This window comes from Phaethon aethereus (genome assembly GCF_964289735.1).
Source record: "Phaethon aethereus genome assembly, chromosome: 20".
Classification (NCBI taxonomy): Eukaryota; Metazoa; Chordata; class Aves; order Phaethontiformes; family Phaethontidae; genus Phaethon; species Phaethon aethereus.
Window position 1 is genome coordinate 3,837,028 of NC_138596.1, and position 21,770 is coordinate 3,858,797.

At 46.1% G+C, this 21,770-nt stretch overlaps 1 protein-coding gene across 1 annotated transcript in view; it reads left to right on the top strand.

Annotated features, from left to right (window-relative positions):
- PAPPA (pappalysin 1) overlaps positions 1-21,770 on the top strand; it is a gene marked incomplete at its 3' end in the record, with an annotated part of 179,051 nt that overhangs the window by 88,559 nt on the left and 68,722 nt on the right. Inside the window, exons 8-10 of the mRNA XM_082009036.1 lie at positions 4,425-4,553; positions 6,168-6,259; positions 18,769-18,965. Of these exons, the coding sequence (XP_081865162.1) occupies positions 4,425-4,553; positions 6,168-6,259; positions 18,769-18,965 (418 nt within the window). The remainder of the gene's footprint in view (positions 1-4,424; positions 4,554-6,167; positions 6,260-18,768; positions 18,966-21,770) is intronic.

Consider the following 21,770-nt stretch of genomic DNA (forward strand, 5'->3'; position numbering starts at 1 on the left):
CACTGCATCTCAAGGGTGTGCTGTGTCCTCAGATGCTGAAGCCCCACAGTGGGCCCTGCAGAGCAGATGTGGTTGGGGCAATGTCAGCCCTTGCAGGCCTGCAGGCACTCGAGGGCATGTGTGCTGCTTCTGTAAATTCAATGATCCTTTAAACCCACCTTGGTCTGAGTAAAAAACTACTTCCCAGAGGTACAGTTTTTCCCGTAAGTTTTACAGGAACACCCAAACTGAAAGCAGAGATCTCTTGCCTGGGGGACACAGCAAGATTAACTCAACTGCCCGGCCTCCCCAATAAAAACAGGGAAAGAATTAGAGGGGTTTATATTTCTGACCCTGGATCCGTCACTCGCCACAGCAGACAGGAAGGTTGCCCTCGTGGTATTTCACACGGCACGTCCTAATTCCCCCTCTAAGCAGAGGGCTTGAGTCATTGCTTTTTAATAAGACTGCCTCCCCACGGGCGGAAGCTGCAGCGATCAATGCGGCTTACTCAGTTCTCGAAAAGGTCATTAAAAGACCATAGATATAAATTTAAAAGAGTGTTTGTTCACATTCTTAATGTTAAAGATGTTCTTCTGTCTCACTTCCGGAAGTGGCGTCGTACGAAGCCGGCGTGTGTTGGACGTGCCTGCCAGCAGGGTGGAAGGAGCACAACACCGCTGTTAGCGTGCCGTCGGCTCCGAGGGGAGGCAGGAGAGAAGATAAATGGTCAAAAATCACACTTTTATCACCACTTGGAGCAGAGCTTGTTTTACTGCCATCTCCAGTCTGTAATATTGACCTTGGTGACCCATAACTATATAGGAGAGGATAAGTTCTTGGGGTTTTTTTGGGGGGGGGAGGTCCCCTTTGTTCCTGCGTTCCTTCCTCCCTCCCTCGCTGTGGTGCTAGATTACTGCCTGAAGTATTGCATGTGCCACCCCTTTAGCAGCGATATTCTTCTGAAATGCGGGTACTGTGAAGGAATGGTAAAACCCTCACTTGCTGCCGATATGATATATTTAACAGTTCAGGAGGATGTAAGCGTCTCGGGTTCCAGTTGTTGAGACGTGAAATGCCGCGTCCAGCTCAATTAGGTTTTTGCCACTCGTTGCGTCAGACCAGGGTGAACTGAAAGCGCGATGGCTTGCATTTGAGTTTCTAAGGTGACTTTCTGGTGCTCCTAGTCCAGGCAAAGCTTGCCTCTGCTTTGATTTCATCGATGTATATTCCAGCTATGATTGCGTGATGCTGGAGGGCACCCCTGGAACACACGTGCGCCCATGTCTGATACCTCTGCGCATGGCTGGTTTGTTGGTGCTGCTCCTGGTTGTGACCACTCCCAGCGGGGAGGAGGTTGTGAGGCTCCAGGTTGCTCTCGGCTGGGCAGTCTGGAAGGGGAGCCAGGGTGAGGATGGGGAGGATTGGCCCCGTGGCTGCGGTGTGGGGCTGGAGAGCTGGCTCCCAGTCCTGATGTTGCGTTACAGTGCCCGTATGTCTCTAGGCATTTGCCTTCCCCTTTCTCTTTTTTTAACCTAAGACAAGGATATTTCGTGCACAGCTCATGGGGTAACGTGAGCATAAATCAGTTAGTAGCTATTTTGTACCCAAGCTGGGTAGAAGTAAGGGAAGTCGGGCTGTACAGATACCTAAGTGTATGTGTAAGGAGTCAGGTATTTTGCTCACCTTTTTTTGAGAAGAAATGGCCTTTTTTTTTCCCCCTGTCACTAACCTATAAGGATCACTTGCCTGTCGGGACATATCACTTCTCCAAGAGCTTTCCTTTTCTGAGCAGCAGGCTGCAGATGGACGTCTCCCCTCGCTGCCGTGTAGCGGGTGACAGGGTTAGACCAAAGCCCACTGCCACAAAGCCACAGTCTCTCCTCTCCGACGTCCACAGGCTCCCCTCCCCATACCAGGTTTTGCATTGGCAATCCATCCAGCTAAATACGCCGGAGCGCTCCCCACCGAATAACTTTCGTTTCCAGTTTTCTGCCTTCTTCACCCACATACACATTTGTCTCCGCTCACCTAATAATACATAAACACCACATTCCCTCCCGTGCCTAATTTAGTACTATGTCTTCTTCCATCATGTTCTGCCAACTTCCCGCCCTGTACATAAACAAATGTGAACTTTCCCTGTTTTCCCTTTGCTTACATGTACACACCAGCGTACACAAACACTCCCACACACTAAACACGCTTGCAGAGGCACACTTTCTGCTGTTAGCCGAATGCCTGCCCATCACCTATGGGTAGCGGTGCAAATCAGAGGCGAAATCAGAATGTGAAAACCACTATTTTGCACTTGCGCGTGTGATCTCAGCGCATCAGGAAGCAGCCCGGATTTATTTATTTTGTAGCTGTTATAGCTGCCCGAACTGTTCATTTGTTAACAGTCTTTTTTAAGAATTGAACCTTTTTTGTGGTTAGCAGATCCCCGGTGACAAAATCCACATTTCTGCAAAGGTACTTGTTAATCTTAAATATTTTACGAATGGTTTTGAAGAAAGAACTTGAGAAATAACTGCTTTTTAATAATAAAAGCTTGTCTCTGCTTTGATTTCATGAGTGTATATCAGAAACTTCCCATCTCAATAAGTGGATTCATCCAGGAGTGAAATCTAGAGGAAACCCTCAGTATTATACATCCGTGTGTGTTTGGCCGCTTAAATTATTTCCTAGAATTTTATATTTTTTTCCAAAACAGGTGTTTTAAACAGGTCCCAAGGGCAGAAGTTTGAAATTTTTCACTGTGATTGAATAAACACTCGTACCAATATCTGGGTAGACGTCTCCCCAGCCTGTAGGTGAATTAACATAGCGTTTGTGCTACCTGAAACCTCAGATTTAGCTAATAGGAGCTACAGACTGTTGCCAACAGGAATCAGGGGAAGAAGCAATGAGAAAGCCAGTGGTGGTGGGTTTTCATTCCACCGAGTTTCATTCCCCGTTTCAAGTGTGGTAACAAAGAATCACATCCCAGCGCTCTTCGCATGCAGTTCCTTCGATGATAGTTGTTTTGCAGGCATAGTAGCCATGAGAAACAGCTTTGTTGTAAAATATAATGTGTGATATTGGAATCTAAGTCATGCTTATTAATTTAATGAATGTTGTAAGGACTTACTTATTTCACGAACTTGAAGATTTCCGCAGCTGCAGTCCATTGATACCTACTTCAATGGCTTTGCTGCTCTGTGTAGTAGATCCATCTCTTCATAGTACCCGGTTCATTAATACATGTTTTTTGACCAAGTTCCTGTGACAAGAAGACGTGTACATTACTGTCAGTAATTGGGGCAATATGAGCATCTTAAGCAGAGGACTGGCACGGGTTAGGAAAGAGATGGTTTGCGTTATGAGCTCTGTAATTAGCCTGATTGATGACTTTGAGCAAATTGTTTTGCCTTTGCCACTCCATCGCTTTACAAATCGGCACAATAAGGATAACGGTAATGAGTTTCTTTGTGGAACATTCTGAGTTCTGATAACGTAGCAGGTATTGTAAAAGAGCTAAACATTTATATTAGGCTTATATTATTTCTGGATTGCATATAAAAAAATTACTCCTCATTTACAGATGTACAGGATTTAGGTAATTATGGATTTGCGTAAATATGTGTTTGCTAATTCTTTTTGCACATATTTTGATTCCAGTGCTGCGGTGTGGATCCTACTTTTTGTACTCTCTTGGAGAGGAAGACACCTTCTTTTTAACTCTGTTGTTTCAGTATCCGTATGCAAAGTGGATAACTTACTTATCTATCACTGACACATCCCCAGTCCAATTCTGTCTTAAATCAATACGCGAATTCCCACTGGCTCTAGCTGCAGTTGGATTGCGCTCAGGGCTGTTGAGGAAGTAATCAGTGTTTGCAGGGTATTTTAAGTTTCTTAAATGAACTGTGCCAAATGAACTATGCCACAAACTTGCAGGTAATGCCATCCCTGCCTTGGAGCGACGGGAACAGAAGTGCTCGGAGGCTAAGCACAGTGAAGCTCAGGGCTGGTTTCTCTCGTGCTGCAGTACTATCGACTGTGGGTAATGCTGTCACTGTTTCCCCCTGCCCGCGGTGAGGATTGATACACTGCCGTGGTGCCAGTGCAATGCTTCTCTACAGTGGGTAGAGATGTAAGCAGCAATACACTGAACTGTATGATTTTCATCAGCAAATAGTTTAGCTGTCAAACAGTCAAGAGTTGCACCTTGTTCAGATCTGGCATGAATCGGGCATGGACATAGGTAGCACTGATTGTGCTCACAAGAAAAAGACACCCATCCAAAAATTAATCCCATCAAAATGAGGTAGGGATATTCTGGGAACCTGACTGAACTAATACTTGCTTTTTTGGCAGCCAAGCACCATTTCAGTACCAAATTCTCTGCCCTTTGCTACTGCCTTTGGTGTACCGATCACTTTATATTTCCTCTTGTCTTGCAGGGAACTGAGCGATAGGACCACGTACACGTACCATGTCATCATTGTTTCCGGGATGGAGGAGAGCGAGCCTTCCCCCACGCTTGTGTATATCTCTGGAAGTGGATACTGTGGAGACGGGATTATCCAAATGTAAGTCTGGAGTGAGCAAACAGATAAATCTAGGCACATCTACTCAGCCAGAATCTGAGACTAGAAGGGAACTGATGACCTCTGATGTCTCCTTAGTTTAGGCCGGCTCTCATCTGTAGATAATGACTCATGTGCTTGATGATTACCAGGATGATGACATTTAATTGGAACTTAGGCCCTGCTATCCTGGCACCAGTAGATACAGACAGAGATGCAGATAATGGAGTCCAGACAGCAGGATCGATATGAAAGTACACTATACGCTGCTTATGCTGTTTGTTCGTGTATCCATATCTTCATGCGTGTATATGACATTTCCTATATGGAGCTGAAGTAAGTGATGGAAGAATTCAGTCTTTGATGCTGTCCTTACGCATCAAGTCCCATGTGTCTGTCAGCTGGTGGACAGGGTAAAACTCCTTCCATGTGGTGGGCCAGGTTCCTGGTGCAACCTCTTGTTTGACCGACCACCGGAGCTGGGATGCATTTGGAGGCGATAGATTTGGCCTCTGAGGGAGAGTGCTCGGAATTGCATGTTCTCAATCAGCTCCTCCCTCTCACCGGCTGCCAATCCCCAGACCACTGAAAATGTAAAACAATCATTCACAACTATGTTAGGGTTTATTCTTTTACTATGTTGGCCCTTAAGGCCACCTGCTTCAACACTTGCTGGTATTAGATAATTTAATTATTTAAATGTTGGAAGTAACAACAAGCAAGTGCTTAAGCCAGCCAGTATTATTTGCTTGAAATAATGCTGAGCAGCAATCACATAGTGCAACTCTGTCAGATGATACACCTGGCAGCAAGTATGTGCAGGATGAGGCCCAACAGGCAGGGAAATCAAAGAGAACAATCAAACGACATATGAATCCAGGGCAGTCTTGGAGAGAGAGGTGGAGAAAGACAGATTAATTTTGCTTTCCATAACTTTTCTCCTACTGTTATGTTTGCACATTCCTCAAACATCACTTGTGGCTTTGCAGCAAGCGTCGAACAATAGCTGAGCTGCCTCAGGAGCGAGCAGGAACCAGACTGTGTCACAGCTTGGTTGGTTGTGGCCCCACTTGCAGCTCTGGCAGCCCCTTTCTCATCTGGTTCGCACTCTTCTCCCCACACGCTGCTGCAACCGTGCGGGCTGGCGCAAGGCAGGACCCCGTCGCCGACACCACCTGCTCCTCGTTGACTGCTCTCCTCTGAGAGCTGTCACCTGGAACAGCCCAGCACCAGGCTTTATGCCTTGTTATTCCCATGCTGGGGTCACAGTCTGGCCCTTCCAGATTTAATACAAAGAGTTTCAGAGATTCCTGTTCTCTTTTTCCCCACCTGCTGAGTTGCAGCCACACCAGCTATGAAGGAAGTTGCTCATATCCTCATCAGAGAACAGCAAGTGGTATCCACATGTGCCGGAGAGAAGTGGCCAGGCAAGCTTGTGAACCAGGAATGATGAAAGTCAGGGCTGGAGGAGAAAGGGAGAGGCATTTTAACAGTCGGCACACAAAGCTGCTGTACTGGATTTCAGGGCTTTGGGTTTCTGCAGAGGGGTTGCAGCAATTGTTAGGATGATGCCATTTGCCATCTGACTCCTTTTGCATGTGTGTGCCCTGTCTACAGAGACTTGGGGGAAGAATGCGATGATATGAATAAGATCAACGGTGACGGCTGCTCCCTATTCTGCCTGCAGGAGTTATCCTTTAATTGCATCGGTAAGTCTGGCTCAGACCCCTTCCACTCATGGTGGGCAACAACTCTATGCAGAGTGCAAGGAAAAAACCAACAGTATTTTCAGCATTTCCAGCTGAAGAGTTGTCATGGAAGAGAGAAAAAAAGGTGGAATTTGTAGGTTTGAAAGGCGAACATATCTTCCCAGCTTCTGGTCATTTTGATGGGAAATTGGTTCTGCTGGCTTTGAAACAGCCTAGGACTTAAGGCTAAGTCAGCCATTGTGGGACTGATCCAAAGCCCATTGAAGTCAGTGGGTGGTTTTCCACTGGCTTCAATAGGCTTTAGATCTGGCTACGTGAGAAGACATGAACTGATTTTTTCTGGTAAACAGGAGGAGGAGTGAAAGGGGAAGGGACTGAGACCAGAAGCAAGTCCAGCTGAGGTCACACCTCCTTTGAGTTGCAAATCAATATCTGAGGATCAAAGGTCTAGCTAATCCCCTTTTTCAGAGGTGAAAACTACTTAATCAGATTTCATTTGCAAGCCTGGTTTGCTCTGATTAGCAAAACCTGTAAGCACAATGGCCGGAAGATGCTCGAGCTATCCGGGGATAGCAGGGCTGCAGTTTGAGCTTTACATATTTATTAAACTCTCTAGGAATGCTGGGGGCAGAGAGGGGAAATGGGGGCCAATTTACACTGCACCTTCTGTGGGGTAGCCCTGCGCTGTGGCATTGCATTTCCCAACCAGGACTCAGTGAGGTCTGGGGAAGGATGAGACATGCAGAGCTCCTGAAACCAAAGTTAATGTTTATAAAGGGTGGGCTTTTTCTCAAGAGATTCCTTATCTGGACTGACCAAGCAAACACCCTGTCCCATCTAGTGATCCCATGTCTTCAGCTCAGGGCATCAGTCCTAATGTTGGCAAGACTGAAATTTGCTCTTTTTGGCAATCTGATGATTATCTCTTGTGCCTGGAGCAGCATATAAAGGACCTCACAGGCACCATGTTTCCCTTGGGTGGTAAGCTGGGGACTGTTCGTCTCATTGTAACATCTACATTTTTACTTCAGCATCCCACCCTGTGAGACTTGAGGCCCACTTTGGTGATGTACTTATTTACATATTTACCTATGTAAATTGCTCTATTGAAATCCGAGCGTATTTATGGTGGAGACTAATTGTGATTATTGGTGGTCTTGAAGTTGCATTTGTGTTTCAAGTAATTTGCTGCACTAGAGCCTCAAGCACTGAAAGATAGTAGTCATGATATTTTGAAAGTGAGATAAACATACAACTGTTTTGGGTTCTCTAAAAGTCAGGCACAGTGCAAGGCTCGTTCCAGCAACAGTTTGGGTTGGAGCTGTGTAGTTGCATCTCTATCACCCTGCTCAGCTGCAGGTCTGAGTTCCTTGGTCCAGGTCTGTGCTTTGACCACATCCCAGCGTTGCATTAGGCCATGACCAAAGGTCCTCCTGGTTCTGAAGGAAACGGGGTCGTGTGGGCTGGGCAGGAGCTGCATCATGCTCCAAATAAGTCCATGGAGAGGAGTAAGAGCAGGGTTGTCCCAAGCCTTGGCCTGCACAGCAGTGTTCTGCCAGGTGAGCGCAGGAGCCTGCTTTATGCCTGTGTGCACGTTCATCTCCAGGACCAGCAACTGGTTAAGAGTGTGGAAAAAAACCTGTCTGACAGCAATCTGATTAGAAGATGAAGCAACTAAAACATACACACTGATTTTTCTATGCCGTTACAGAGGAAGCGATTTTTCAGATTTGCTTGTGTTGAAAAGGAAAGGGGAATTCCAGAGGTATAAAGTTGTTTGTTTGTGATGGGCTTTGGAAGGTTGTGGTTTTCCACAGGTCCTGGATTACAAAAGCAAATGAAATCACATTGTTTGTGAAATACTAAATATAGGGACTCACTTAGGTGAATCAAATTAGCTGCATCAATGGCAAGGCGGGTGGACGCAGACCTTACAAACGTTTTGTTGTGTGACTTTACAGTTGTGGTGGCGCGACTGCTGTGGTGGTGATGGCCCTGCATGCGGGGTCTGCAAGGGTAGAGCAGTGCTGTTGGTTTTGGGCAACCACTGCCTTCATCAAGTCCCTCAGAAACGTTCAGAGAAGGCAATACCTGTGAAACAGGTTCTGTTGGCTTTTATGGGTGCTGGACCACCATGAATTAGGACATCAAGAGCTAGAGAGAAACTGCTGGCTAATCTTTCAGACAAATGAACAGTGCTGATTTGTATTCTGTTTTAACGTATCAAGCATTAAAATCTCACCAGAAACCATAGAGATGTTGGGGAAGCAAGAAGCTGTGCATATTACATAATAAATGATAATTAAAAGAGCAGAAAGTCAGCATTCTCCACAATCTAATAATATTGGACTGGATCCCCTGCCTTTAACCATACAAAAGTCATCTTTGAGACTGGTGGGGTGTTTTCCTGGAAAATACAGAATGCTTGGGTCCTTGTTTGAGGAGCACAGAAAAATAAGTGTAATTTATTTGCATGTTTACAAGGCTAACACATGTTATAATCCTGTAGGACAACAAGTAATTATTTCAGACAGTGTTATTTTTGCAGTGATGTTCTTGTTGTATTATGTAGCTCTTTAGAGCCCCGGGAATCACTCCCCTTCACCAAAGAATTCAGTGAGCCTCAAACACATGTTCAGAGGCTTTGCTGAACTGGGGGCCTCCGGGTTTGATCTTGCAAATGCTTCCTTCCAGGCATGTTTCTGAACTACCACAAGGCATTCTTTAGACTTCAGCAAATCTAACCACAACAGTGAATGCAATGCTTGTCACAAATTGTCTGCAGGATTGGGTCCCACATGGCTGAAAATAATCACTAAACATTCTGTTTGCGAAGGCAGGGCTGAAGGGGCTTTATCTGGGGGGGGGGGGGTCCGTAGCAGGAGGTTTGATAGCAAAGCCCAAGCGGGCTTCTTCCTTCCAACGCAGAGACCACGCAAGTCCCCTCACTTGGTAGAACAGAAACACAACAGAGCCTGCAAACGCCATCAAGCTTTAGATTTAGAGCCATGAATCACAGAATAATTTAGGTTTGAAGGAGTCTCTGGAGGTCTCTGGTCCAAGGAGGGCCAACTTCAAAGTTAGACCCAGCTTCAAAGTTGGAGCATGTTGCTCAGGGTCATGTGCAGCTGCCTTCTGGATATCTCCAAGGGTGGAGGCAGCCTGTCTGCAGGTGTCTCTCTGCCCCTCCTGCTCCCTTTGCCTTTTAGGATCATGAGGTTTATGGGGTTTTTTAATTGGTCCAACTTTTCCTTTGAATAAATGGCACAAGGCTCTCAAGACACTTTGTGCTAGTGCTTGTAATAAAATTAGACTTTTTCTTTTTTTCTCCTGGTTTTGTTTTCCCTCCTCCTTTCCTCTCTAATCAGATAACAGTGGATCAATCTGCTCTGCCACGGGAGGAGGGGCGCGGGGGAAGGAAGGAGGGAGGCAGGGAAGAAAACTGTGTGGTCTTACTGTCAGGCTGTCCTGGCCTTCTCTGAACACAAAGCCGAGTAACAGAAAACAGATAAGATTAATAGCGTTTTCTTCCTGCAACATGCTGACGAGCGACAGTGAGATTAATTAATTAATTAATGAAAGCATCTGGCAGCACTCCTTTTTTAAGTTCTGCGGTACACTCACCCTTCCCATCCCGAAATTTATCATCTCTACTTTTTTCCCCCCTCGCATAGTGGATTTTGCGTATTTTATCTCATCCGCACAGAATTTGGTCCCACGGGGAAAGTTTCACTTTGCCTTTTGATTTGTAGGAGACGAGCAAATCAAAGTCATGTCCGCTGTGACTGATGCACCCCTCTCCTAGCTCTTGGCTGCTTTTCTTTCACCTTGCTCTTGGATTACTCCCAGGATAATGGGGTTTTGCGATTACTGAGGATCTCAGCCAAATTCAAGCCGACATGTCCTGTGTAAAACAGGCCCCAGTCATAAGAGTTATGATTTGCAGTTGTGGGAACCCAAGAGCTTTTTAGCACTTGATCCGTTCCATCCAGACCGTTGAGAAATGGGTGTCTAACAAGCAGCTGAGCACCTTGTCCTTGGTATGCACTCTCCCACACACCCAACATCGTACACATGCGTCTAGATATATGTGTGGACGTTGAAAAAGAGCACTGCTTTCATTTGCATTCCTTTTGTTGAGTGTGATGTGCATTATGCATTGATTTAGCTCGCTAGTGCTGAAGAAAGAGAGGGATATAATAAAAAAGATGCAGAGATCAATAAAAAAGAAGGGGAGGGAGAAAGTAATATGAAAAGAGATGAGTAAAGACTGACAGACACTTTGAAACGCTGCTGGGAAGTAGCTTCAGAACTTCTATCTACCCTTAAGTTTGTCTGGTAATTTATGGCATTTTCAGTCGCATCTTACTGGTGTTATCATTGCTACACTTTATCGCCTTTGCTTATAAGGGACTCTTTGCTAAAGCCTTTCTGCAGGAAAACCGGGCAGCGCTTCCACTAACTTCCACACGTGAGTGGTCCCAAGAAGAATGTGCATGTTTCCGGTTAGACACACGTCTCCGTGATCTTGGATCAGGTGCTCAGGGATGTAAAATGCAAAGAAAAGGCACAGAGCAGAGGAAAAGAGAAAATAAATATACGTAGCTCTTGAACGTACCACCAATTTCTGGCATGCTTGAAGCATTAGTCGCCAGTGGTTGTCCAGGGAGAAGTATGACTTTAATTTGACAATGATCCTTAAACACCTTTTCTTTCGCTCCTGCTTGGCCTCAAGTGTTTTTTCACTACCTTACAAATCTGGATCTGTCCTCCTCCTCCTCAGAGGCCTCTCCCTCCAGCTGTGAGCCTTACCTTTGTGGGAGCTCTATCCTTTACCTCTCCCATTATCCATAAATTAAGCATAGCACTTTCCCCTAATCTTATTGTTTGGCGGGCTGCATTGCATTCAGGGAAATAATTAATATTCATGAGCTTGCTATCTCTGTTTGGTGCATAATCCTCTAGGGAAATTGCAGTGTTAAATGAGTGACACAAACCTAATTTTATATGTCTTTTCTTTCCTTTCTTTCTTTATCCTTTTTTCCCCTTCTGACAGAGAAGTAATGTGCTTAAAATAAATTGATGGATGACCATCCATATTCATTGTGGGCATGCTTTGAGAGTGCGCCTCGCTCCCATCCTCTCCCCCTCCCTTTCTCATACCCCTGCACAGGAATACAGCTTTGACTGCCGAAACGGCGGCCCCACACAGCAGCTAATGGTGATTTCGCCGTCTTTCACGAACACTAAATAGGCCTTGGCTGACCCTGCTGAGGGCTTTCAGTAGAACAACAGCATGGGAGAAACTGAGCCACCTTGCAAGAGAAACTCAGCATCTCACAGGGCATCAGTAAGACTAAGGCATTGACCAAGGAGCTTGGGAAAGAGTATTGCTGTCGATAAAGCAGCTGAGATTCTATAGCAGAATTTCATAGCAGAGAGCAATGAATTTACCGACCAGGGCTATTCGGATGATATTTGTGTGAATCCTTCGGCCTGAGGCAAATACTTTGAAGCTGACTGTTTCCTGCAGCTCATGAGAGTGTGGCTACATGTTCTAAAATGTCTGAGCGCTCATTTGGCAAGTTAGTAATAACAGCATCGTCATAAAGTCTCGTAAAGTGATTTTCAGACTGTCATCATTAATAGCGCAATCTTAGCAGGGCCAGCTAAGCCACAGAGCAGAGAGAGCAGGCGTCTCAAGCAGCAGAATACAAAGGACAGATGCTTTTTTGTGGGGGAGAATGTGGGCTGGAGTGGTATTTGCCTGCATTTTTCCCTAGGCCAGTGACTCCAGCCCAGCTCAATCCAGCTTTGGTTTTTAGGACACAGCTACAATGAGAGCCCAACAGAAGAATTACTCCTTTGCTTGTTGCACCCTTCGCACATTACTCTCCGTGGATCAGAGAGGCTTCCACGGCTGGTCACGCTTCCCTCCTTAGAGCATTCTCTGTGACTCAACAGCAACTTGCTGTGCTTAGAGGGTGATGCTGAGCACAAGACCGTCCTTTGCAGTAACATCCCATCACATGCAAACAAGCAGTTGGTTTTCCTTGGTGAACGGCACCACCGGGTTTTTTCTCTTGGGCTCATTCCCAGCCTCCCAAGCAAGTGGGCCAGGTGTCGAGAAGGGCCACCACGCTGGCCAGCCTTCTCGTGGTCGCAGCAGTTGCTGCCTTGTGTGACAGCAGCCTCAAGACTTTCAGTCGAACAGTCTCCAAGCTTAGCTAATAAATCTGTGAAAGTCTGAGGAAATATTGGAACATTCTCAGCACCAATTTTCTGATTTATTCGACAACCCAGGGAGGGAAACAAGATTAGGTGGGAAGAGGATGCGTGTTGTAGTGCTTTTATAACACGCTTGGTTGCCCGGGGCTGGGGGAAGGCCACGTCGGCTCCTGTTGGCTAGCCGCAGAGCAAGGTCTTGCTACCGCTGGCAGCGATGGAAAATATCCTTTCGCTTAAGTGACGAAGGCTCGTGTTCTTGGAGGTGAAATATCAAATTTCAATGCCGGGCTCTGCAAGGGAGCTGTAATTGTATCTGTCTGCAGCACGCAGATCAATTGCATAATTATTGTCCTCCGACCGCTATATCATACCGATGAGCCGAGTCACACCAGACAAAGAACAAGCCCAGGAATGTGTTTCCACGAAGCAGCTGAATTACCAGGCAGCCGTGCTCTGCAAACGCATGATGCCCGCCCGCTCGGTTCAGGAGATGCTCGGACACGATTGTCATATTGTATGGACAAAAGCCCTCCTGCGAGGCCCCTGGAAGTTCTGCAGTAGATCACAACACCCACGACGCCTTAATTTCCAAAGTGTCTGTTTTGTTTCATTGAAGGAAAACGTCACAATTCATTGATATGCAACTTCATGATCTTAAAGGTCCTTTCCAACCTTGTGATTCTGTGATTCTGTGTGATTCATTCGGAAAGGTCTGCCCAAGCTCTGTGTAATGGTTTTCCTCTTTTCAAATCAGAATTTCCAGGAAGGAAAATAACTCTCGAATATTTTACTGTAGCAGGAAATATCTCTGTCTCTGGCTTCTTCAATATTAAAGAAGAGATTAGCAGATATCCTGGAAGCAGGCCATGTTATTCACTCTCTTCCCACTGAAGCCAAAGGTGAAACTCCCATAGAAATAAATGGAGCAGGTTCTGCGATCGCTCAGCCGCCGGGTTCATGTGATCTGCAGTGGAATTATTTCTCCTTTTGTGATAGAAACCTCTGGATACGTTTCTTCTCGCTCATCTGTGAACATAAACACCAGTGCTGGAGATGCCAATTAAGTGACGCGGTGGTAAAATCACGCTTCTGCGGAAGTTGCTGACCTAGGTGAGCCCGTGATTTGGCCCTCGCTGTGCCCGACAGGGCCTGCACACCTCTGGACAGACCTTTCAGGGGTTAAAATGCAAAACTTGCTCTATTCCAAGAATTTGTTACTCTGAGACAATACTTCTGCATTTTTCTGTGTCTCCCCCCCCCCTTTTTTTTTTTCTTCGGACAAATAGTTATGTGGCATGAGGCTTGTTATAGTTGGAAACATCCCTAAGTAAACAGCTGAGCTTAAAAATACTCCTTTTTTTGTCTGGCCTTTTAAAAAAAATAGTAGTTATTGCACAAAAGAAGACTATGCTGATGCCAATCACTGCGTTCCAGCTGAAAACAGGAAGCTGCCTCAAGTGTCTGTCCCCAGCACTTTGACCATGTGGCTCGGACATTAAAAGCCTCGTCGGAGGATGTGCCCTGTGCTATGAATTGGATCTCTTTATCTTTCTTTTTTTTTTTTTTTTTAATGAGGTGGAAGGCTGCCTATCACAGATAAGTGTATATCCTGCATGTCTGCTTCCTGTACCAGACTTCATGCGTTTCGCCGGTGATTGTCGAGCCTCGCTTGCAACAGGTAACTGTGACGGGGAGTTACCTGCTCATCCAGACCTGGCCTAGCAGGCGCTTCCCAGGTGCTCTCTAAGTCCTCTGCTTTACCTTGTGCATCCTTTCATTTCTGAACCCCAGAGGAGGGGGTTGTTTTTCAATAAGACAGGCTGCATTTTGCACTGTGCTTGGGCAGCTTAATAAGCAAGGAGAAACAGAGTTTGCACCATTTTCTGGTGCAACACACAAGAGCCCCAAGATCGTTCTGGATCTTGAAGCCCGACTGCACTAGTAAGCAGGCCATGTCTTACCATTCTCTTTCCCCAACAAATCCCTCTTCTCCAGCTTGACGGCTGCCATGGGGTGTTCAGGGATTCCCAGATGCCACAGAAAGCTTTGCTGAACCAGGGACTGCCTTTTCTCAAAGCAAGGGCAGGACAGAGACTTTGGTCTGGCCCCAACATTCTTGTGCCTTCAGTAAGAACTTTGTCACAGAAGAGGAGCTTGGGCTGCCCGAATGAATACATGTTTCTTAAGTTGAGCTCAGGATCCTTCAGCATCTGTTGTCAGTCCCCCAGAGACGCTGTCTCCTGCCGCCAGGTGCTACATCTGCAGACATTTTACTGTTCTAGATTTAAGCTGGATTTCCAGGTAACTGCGTTTTAATTTTTTGAAGTCATTTTTTCTTGAGGACAAATCAGATTTTCTTCACGTTCCCTTCCTCCATATCTCCTTCAACTGAGATTCAACTTTGACGTGAGAAGTCCACAGTGTTGATGAACATAGTCCATGATGCAGGCCACACGTGACCAATACATTGCTATGACCTTGGCCAGGTCTTGGGAGCCTATAGACCTCTGTGGAGACAAAAATTAGCTTATGTTACTAAGGCCCTAGATGCATTTCACGTCACAGTAGTTGAGAAGAGAGCGGAAAACGCATTTTGCACCATTACGGCAATAAATATGCTAGCTACTGCTTCCTAGAAATATACCACTCCTGACACTGAGCCTGTAGGACTCTACAGATTTAACTGAGCTGTGTTCACACCACTGTGGAAAGGGAAGAAGCCTGTTAGTTTTTATTTTGTGAGGGCAATCGTAGGAAGAAACAATCTGGTCGTTCTTCACTTTGCTCATGAAAATGTAAAGCCCAACTTGTAACCTACCAAGCATCCAAGACCACAGTAAGAATCAGAAGTCAGAGCTGGTGCTCAATACCTGAAGAAGGAAGAGCCTCTGCTTCTTTTTGGCAGCCTACCCAGTGATGCGCCACAACTGGCTGTCACAGGGTGATGCCCTTGTTAGTCCCCTCACCAGTGTCTCGGAAGGATTCAAAAAAGTCCCCCTTTTTGCCATCACTCAGAAGTCAGAAGCTCACGGGCAGGAAAAGACTTCCCCTCTTCTCACCAACGCTCCCCTCAAAGCATGGCATCGCACGCCTCAGGTTGGTGTGCCCGTAGCAGGACCTACAGATCTTCCTTAATAGAAAACTAGGGTTGTAAAGCCACTTCCCCCCATCATTTTTCAAAGCACACAAAAGCGAGCTGGTACCTAATCTCTCAGCCTTTGTGCGCAGTGTCATCCAGCCAGCGAACCCATGCTGCGGCGGAGGGCAGGGTGCCGCGGCTCTCCCGGACTAGCACGGCAGAAGGGCTCATGACAGTGCAGTTCAGCAAGACTTCGTTAATCATTTAGGCAGTCTCTATTTAATTCAGACATCTCAGTCCCTCCATTCGGTTCCTCCCTCAGGTTTTGCAGACTCCAAGCAGACAGATTTATTGGGGTCTTAAGCATAATCAGGAACAAATTAGCCTCTGTTAGGATCACACACTGGCCTGGATCACAGCTATTCAAAGGCTGCCTTCCCATCCATGTGAGTATGAATTAAGTCATCGGATTGGAGTAGGTCTTGAGTATTCTTTTATCCCAAACACATGATCTTATCAGAAGCCCATTACGTTTATCATCGCATTAGGAGGGAACATTTGGAGCCAGTGCAGGAGTATGTTGCTATATAAATGTTGTGCTTACTTCAGTGCCTGTCGTGAAAATAAGTCAGTGCCTCAGGAAGGCCAGGGAAACACTGTCTAAGCACATACGCCTAAAATTAGGCTGTCAGTTTCTGGATATGCGTTTGCATCAGTGGGGTGGCAGCACTGGGGATGTGCAAAGAGAGCATACGTGTGTTTGTGTGTCAGTGTTTCTGTCTGTGTGGGTGTGTAGCAGGATGCACTTGGGTGCCGGTGTTTCGCTGTAAGTGTATATCTTACTGTGCATGTGTTTATAGGCTGAAGGTTGGGTCTGTTTAATATGGTAGGTATTTTCCTTTCTTTTTTTTTTGCCTTTTTACAGAAATAAGCCCCATTTCATAAAATGACCAAGAAACTCTTTTCTCCAAAAATACATATTTTCATGTGTTTGGGATTTGTTTTTGAGGATCTTTGATTGCTGACCACAGTCTCTCCAGAGCTGAATATTTCTGAGAGATGTCTGCTGAGACTCTCACTCAAACTGGGACATAGTGCTCCGAGGCGGGCGAGCCGCTTTGCTTTATCCCGGTGGTCTTGGGCACAGCAGAGACCTGGCCTGCGCTCTGATACGTCCCTGCAGAGAGAGGAGCAAGAGGTGTGGAAGGGTCAGGTGAGGGAACCAAGAGTTTGTCTCCATGGCCCTCAGTTCTATGCTTGCTCTGACCACTCCTTGAGCTGGCCAGACACAGAATGTGTCTCTCCAGGGACGGATGAGCCACGCTGGTGTAGCACCGTGCCAGCATTAATAATCCCTGCAGAGAAACAAGGTACGTTACCGGCGTGTCCAAACTGGGGCTGTCAGGGCACATACGGTTCGTGAGCAGCTCAAGCTCATGTTCCCAGCTGGGTCAGTATCAGATGAGGAGTAGCAGGGTCCTGCTGGCATCAGGGCTGTTGGGCAATCTGGCTGTGGGAGGAGGCAAGGCAGCAGGGCCGCTGGGGCCAGCGCTGCTGGGTTGCCTTAGGGTCCATCTTCACATCCACCCTAGCCCCCTCCCACCGTGGAGTAATGGGACACCCCGGGGAGCCATTGTCATCTTCTGTCTGTGAAGCACTCTCCCAAGCGCTCCTCCTTCTGAGCTCTTCGAGGTGTGTGGTATATGTTTGGTGGCTCCCAGCCATATGAAGATTTTAAGATGTGACATGTAGGGTCAAGAAGTTTGGCCACCCCGGGAATATTCGCTCAGATGGAGGGCTGCGCTCATACAGCTGAACGGCTTCCAGATTCATGCTGGCTCCTTTTCGCCAGCTCGGAGCACTGGCCCAGCAAAGACACAGTTCCCCACGCTTATCCACATACACAAGTTGTCCACAGAGGTCGTGATGAAATGAGACCATAATGACATTCTTCCCTGATAGACTTCTCCATTCTTTCAAACTCACTCTCTTAAAGGATCTGGAATTTTGCATGGGGGAGTGGGAGGAAGGGAGGGGAAAAGGAGTGAAAGGCTTTAAATAATTGAATTGCAATAAACTGATTTTTTTCTGGCTCATGATGGTATTTCACTGTGTAAACTAGGAGGAAAAATAAACAGGGGATTTAGTAGTTTGGAAGTAGCTCAAAATTGAGCGGCCGTTGGATTTTCTGACACCTAGCTCGAGATAGTCCAATGCTACCGACAGGACTCTCCGTAGAGATCATTTCCATCAGTCCAGCTAGCTCTGGCTAATTTCCTACCATTTTTTCAGCAGGCTTATTTGCCAGACAAAAATACAACAGGCTGTCAGAACTGGATACCTCTGGGGACTGGCAATGATAATACAATACAAAATAGGATACCAACAGGTCAAAGGTTTCCATTTCACAGAGTACTCTAATGACTGAAAGTCATTATTGCTATGCAGTCTGTTTGAAAAGAGTAGATGGATCTCAGTTCAGTTTTTAATGGGCCAGTGTTACAGAAACAACCTCAAAAATTTGGCATCTTTGTTGGCAGTCTCATTAGAGAAGCCACAGAATAAATGGACAAGGATAATAAAGTCTCCTGCTGCTTTTGATCCTTTCAGGTCAAATCTGAGTCATGTTGGTTGAAGCCGTGTGTGTATGTGGCAGGCTTACCCTCACATTACGTATCCTGTATCTGCTCTTTGGATAAACAGATCTGTTTGGCCCTTTGGTCATTGCAACTGTGAACTTGGCGGTTTTCGCTATCCCTAAATTCACAGTTGCTGCAGTTGTTGTTGTTTTGCAGATATCTTTTAAAAACAAAAAGGGAAACATTGTAGACCAGATCCTCTGTTGGCATTTTTCCATCCAAGTTGGTGGAATTATGCCAACACTCACATTGTGTGTCTATGTATTTTCTATCTCTGCTTTCTTCTGACTCCATCCTTTTAAATGGAGAGAGATGAAAATAAGCAGAAAACCCCTTACATTAGGAAATATCTTGGGGGAATTCCCCAATACAGAATTTGACTATTGTTGCTTGGCTTTTTTAAAATCACCTCGTTATTGCCTAGAAGTGACCAACGCTTTCACTTCCCAGTGATCTGGTCCAGCAGATACACAACCATTTATCATTTTATCAGGTCCTAGCAGCTAGATTGCAGACATGTTGCCAGTCCTTTGTGATTTCTCTTCTCTACTTTCTCCTGGCAGATGAACCCAGCAGGTGCTATTTCCATGATGGTGATGGAGTATGCGAGGAATTTGAGCAAATGACCAGCATCAAAGACTGTGGTGTTTACACTCCCAAAGGCTTCCTCGATCAGTGGGCTTCCAACGTCTCCGTCTCACATCACAGTGACCAGCAGTGTCCAGGATGGGTGGTCATCGGTCAGCCAGCAGCAACCCAGGTAAGGAAAGTATACTCCCTTTCCTCTCCTGGCCAGTGAAGCCCAGCAAGGAGCAACATTCATGAGGGTAGCTAGATGGTCAGCGTTCTTGTGTGATGTTACCCCTGCCTGTTAACTCGCTGCTTCACCAAGGAAGGCCCCTGACAGCAGTTTCCCTCTTTCTGAGCCTGATTAGTAGTGATGAGCTGAAATTCAGTTCCAATCATCCCACTGAAAACTGGCTGAAGTTGTGGCCTGCTTGATTCAATAAGCTGTGTAGGAGTCACCTCAGCTATCATCACCTAAAGGACTAGATGGGCTCTCTGCAGCTAGCACAGGGTACTATCTTGTGGTGATGAGTTCTGAAGGCTAATGCCGAGTAATACAAAAGAGCGTTCTTTCTTTTTTAATAGTTTTGTGTTTTCTTTCTCCCAGTTTCATAAAAGCGCCCTATTGTTCTATTCTGAGAAAGGTCCCGTCCATTCCCAAAGCCATTCATTAGCTTTAACCCCCTTCTTACATGTCTCCTTTGTAACATAAATAGCTCCAGTTACCATAACTTTACCTTTTGTCTGCCTGAGAGAATTAGATCCAAATGAGTTCAAAAAGACATTAGTTAAATGCCTGGAAAACAGAGCTGTACACAACACAGATGCAACGGTCCAGACGCAACCTGACTCAGGAAAGCCCACGTTGCTTATTGTTGGGTTTTTAGAGGATACAGCAGGGAAAGGATCATCACGTATGAGCTGCTTTGTATGTTCCTTCTTCAGCATCCACCGTCGTCCCTGGCTAGAGACAGAGCAGTGGATTAGACGGACTTTTGGTTTGGTGCAGCAAAGCTGTTCTTACAGTCAAATTAACTGGGAGGTGTCTTGAGTGGGCAGTGCAGAGAGGAATGCCGTGTCACAGATGTGACAAGCCGATTTCTCCGTGAATAGTACATGCTAAGCATTTCCAGTTGGCTTGCAAGAGAAAACATCTTTATCCAAGAGACTTGGCCTTGTTCACATCGCACAAGTCTGTAACAAATTAATGACCAGGTCAGTTTTAAATGCACAAAGCATGGTTAGCTGGCATAGTACCAAGACAGTATCCCGAGCCCAGTATTGCCTTTTTGTCATCGTCTCATTTATTATTTCACACTGTAAAAGGAACTTTCCTCTGGACCCCTACCAGTGCCTTCGTAACGTCTTTCCCGTTCGAGCTCCCTGTGCTGTAGTACAGTCCAAAGCCCACTGTCTCTAGTTCAGGTGCTGCTTTATGTGCACGTCCTCAAGCACTCTGCCCCGTGCAGCCGCTACGGAGAGCTGCCCTGATTTTCTCCTAATATGCTGGTAGAAACGCAGCCACGCCACGCAGTAGGTAACATATGGTCCCGCGGTGGAAAAAACCCCACCACGCGCACACACAACAGAAAGCCCTGCTGTGTAGCCACAACTCAGGCGTGTTTGTTGTACCCAGATGAGATGAAGTTGTCACAGCCTTGTTAAAAAACAGGCAAAAAAAAGCTGTTGTATTTATAGGCAGAGCACTAGCATATCGCACACTGGCAGAGTGAATGGGAACATGCCTCCTGTTATTGCCTGGCCCCTGGGGAGATAACAGTGTGCTATTTACTTCCAGCAAAAGGAATTTTTGCTTTAGCTCAGCTGGTCCTATTACACCAGTTTGAGTGTGTGGGGTTCATTGACCTTTTTAATCATATATGTTGAGAAAGTCTTTGTTTTCCCCAGGAACAAGACAGCCTCGTCGGCTTGTGAAAGCACCTGACTTGCCACTCCGGAGAGGTTAGGTGGGGCAGTAGGTCAGCAGTCTGTTAGCTAGCGGAGATGAAAATTAACCTGAGATCTCCTCTAATCACTGCCTGTAATGATCACCGGTGTGTAAACATGTTTGGCTTCATTATCTGCACAAGCAATGAGCCTTAGGGGTTTTTTGTATTGATGAAAAGAGCACCTTTCCTCACCCTACTATCTCTCAGAGTAGGTTGTGTGCTTGCTGGTGTCGTGCAAACTTTTCGTGTTGTTGCTGGGTAGTTTCCTGATTAATCAGAGTGGCATTTGTGTTGGCTTCTCATCAAGAATGCCATGGAAGATATGTTTGAGTGCAGTGCACAGCAATATACAGAATACATAAGCTGCCTCTTTGTTAGCCATCCCCGTTCCTTGTCATTGCCCCAGTGCTCTCAAGGTGCTTTAAAGCATTTTAAGCATGTCCTTCATGATTTGAAATGTTTCCCATCCTCAGATATCTCAACACCCCTTGCTCTGCATGACTCTCATGGTTTTGCCCAGGCTGTTTCTGAGGAGTCGGCATTGCAGGTCGGTTTGTTATTGTGGTATTTCTCAGTAGTATCTGCCTGAGTGCACTTGTTTACTGTTGGAGGATTGTTTATGAGCACAAGCCTCAGCAAACTTGCTTGTCATTGTAGGGTTGCTTCTGTGGACTGACCACCCCAGTTCAGCTAAGAGGTTGCCTGTTGCTGCAGAGCTGGTTGTTCCTTAGAAGAAGAGTGTCCGCACTTGCTTATTATTGTGAGATGGATCTTACGTGCTGGTTCCTTACTGGTTAGTACGAGGCTGCTGAACGGCAACATACTAAGTGAGGGGAAAAAAGAGTTCACAGTATAAGGTTTGTTTTGAACAACAAAATGCTTACAAAGAATGACACAGTCTTGGCGAAGAGATACACATTTGAAAAATGGAAAGGTCACACAGCCCCCCCACTTTAAACAATTGCTCTTTCTGCAGAAGAAAGACTGATAGACAGCCACTTCTACTTTCCTGGCAGCCACTCTTCAGTGCTGATTAAGAAATATTCTCA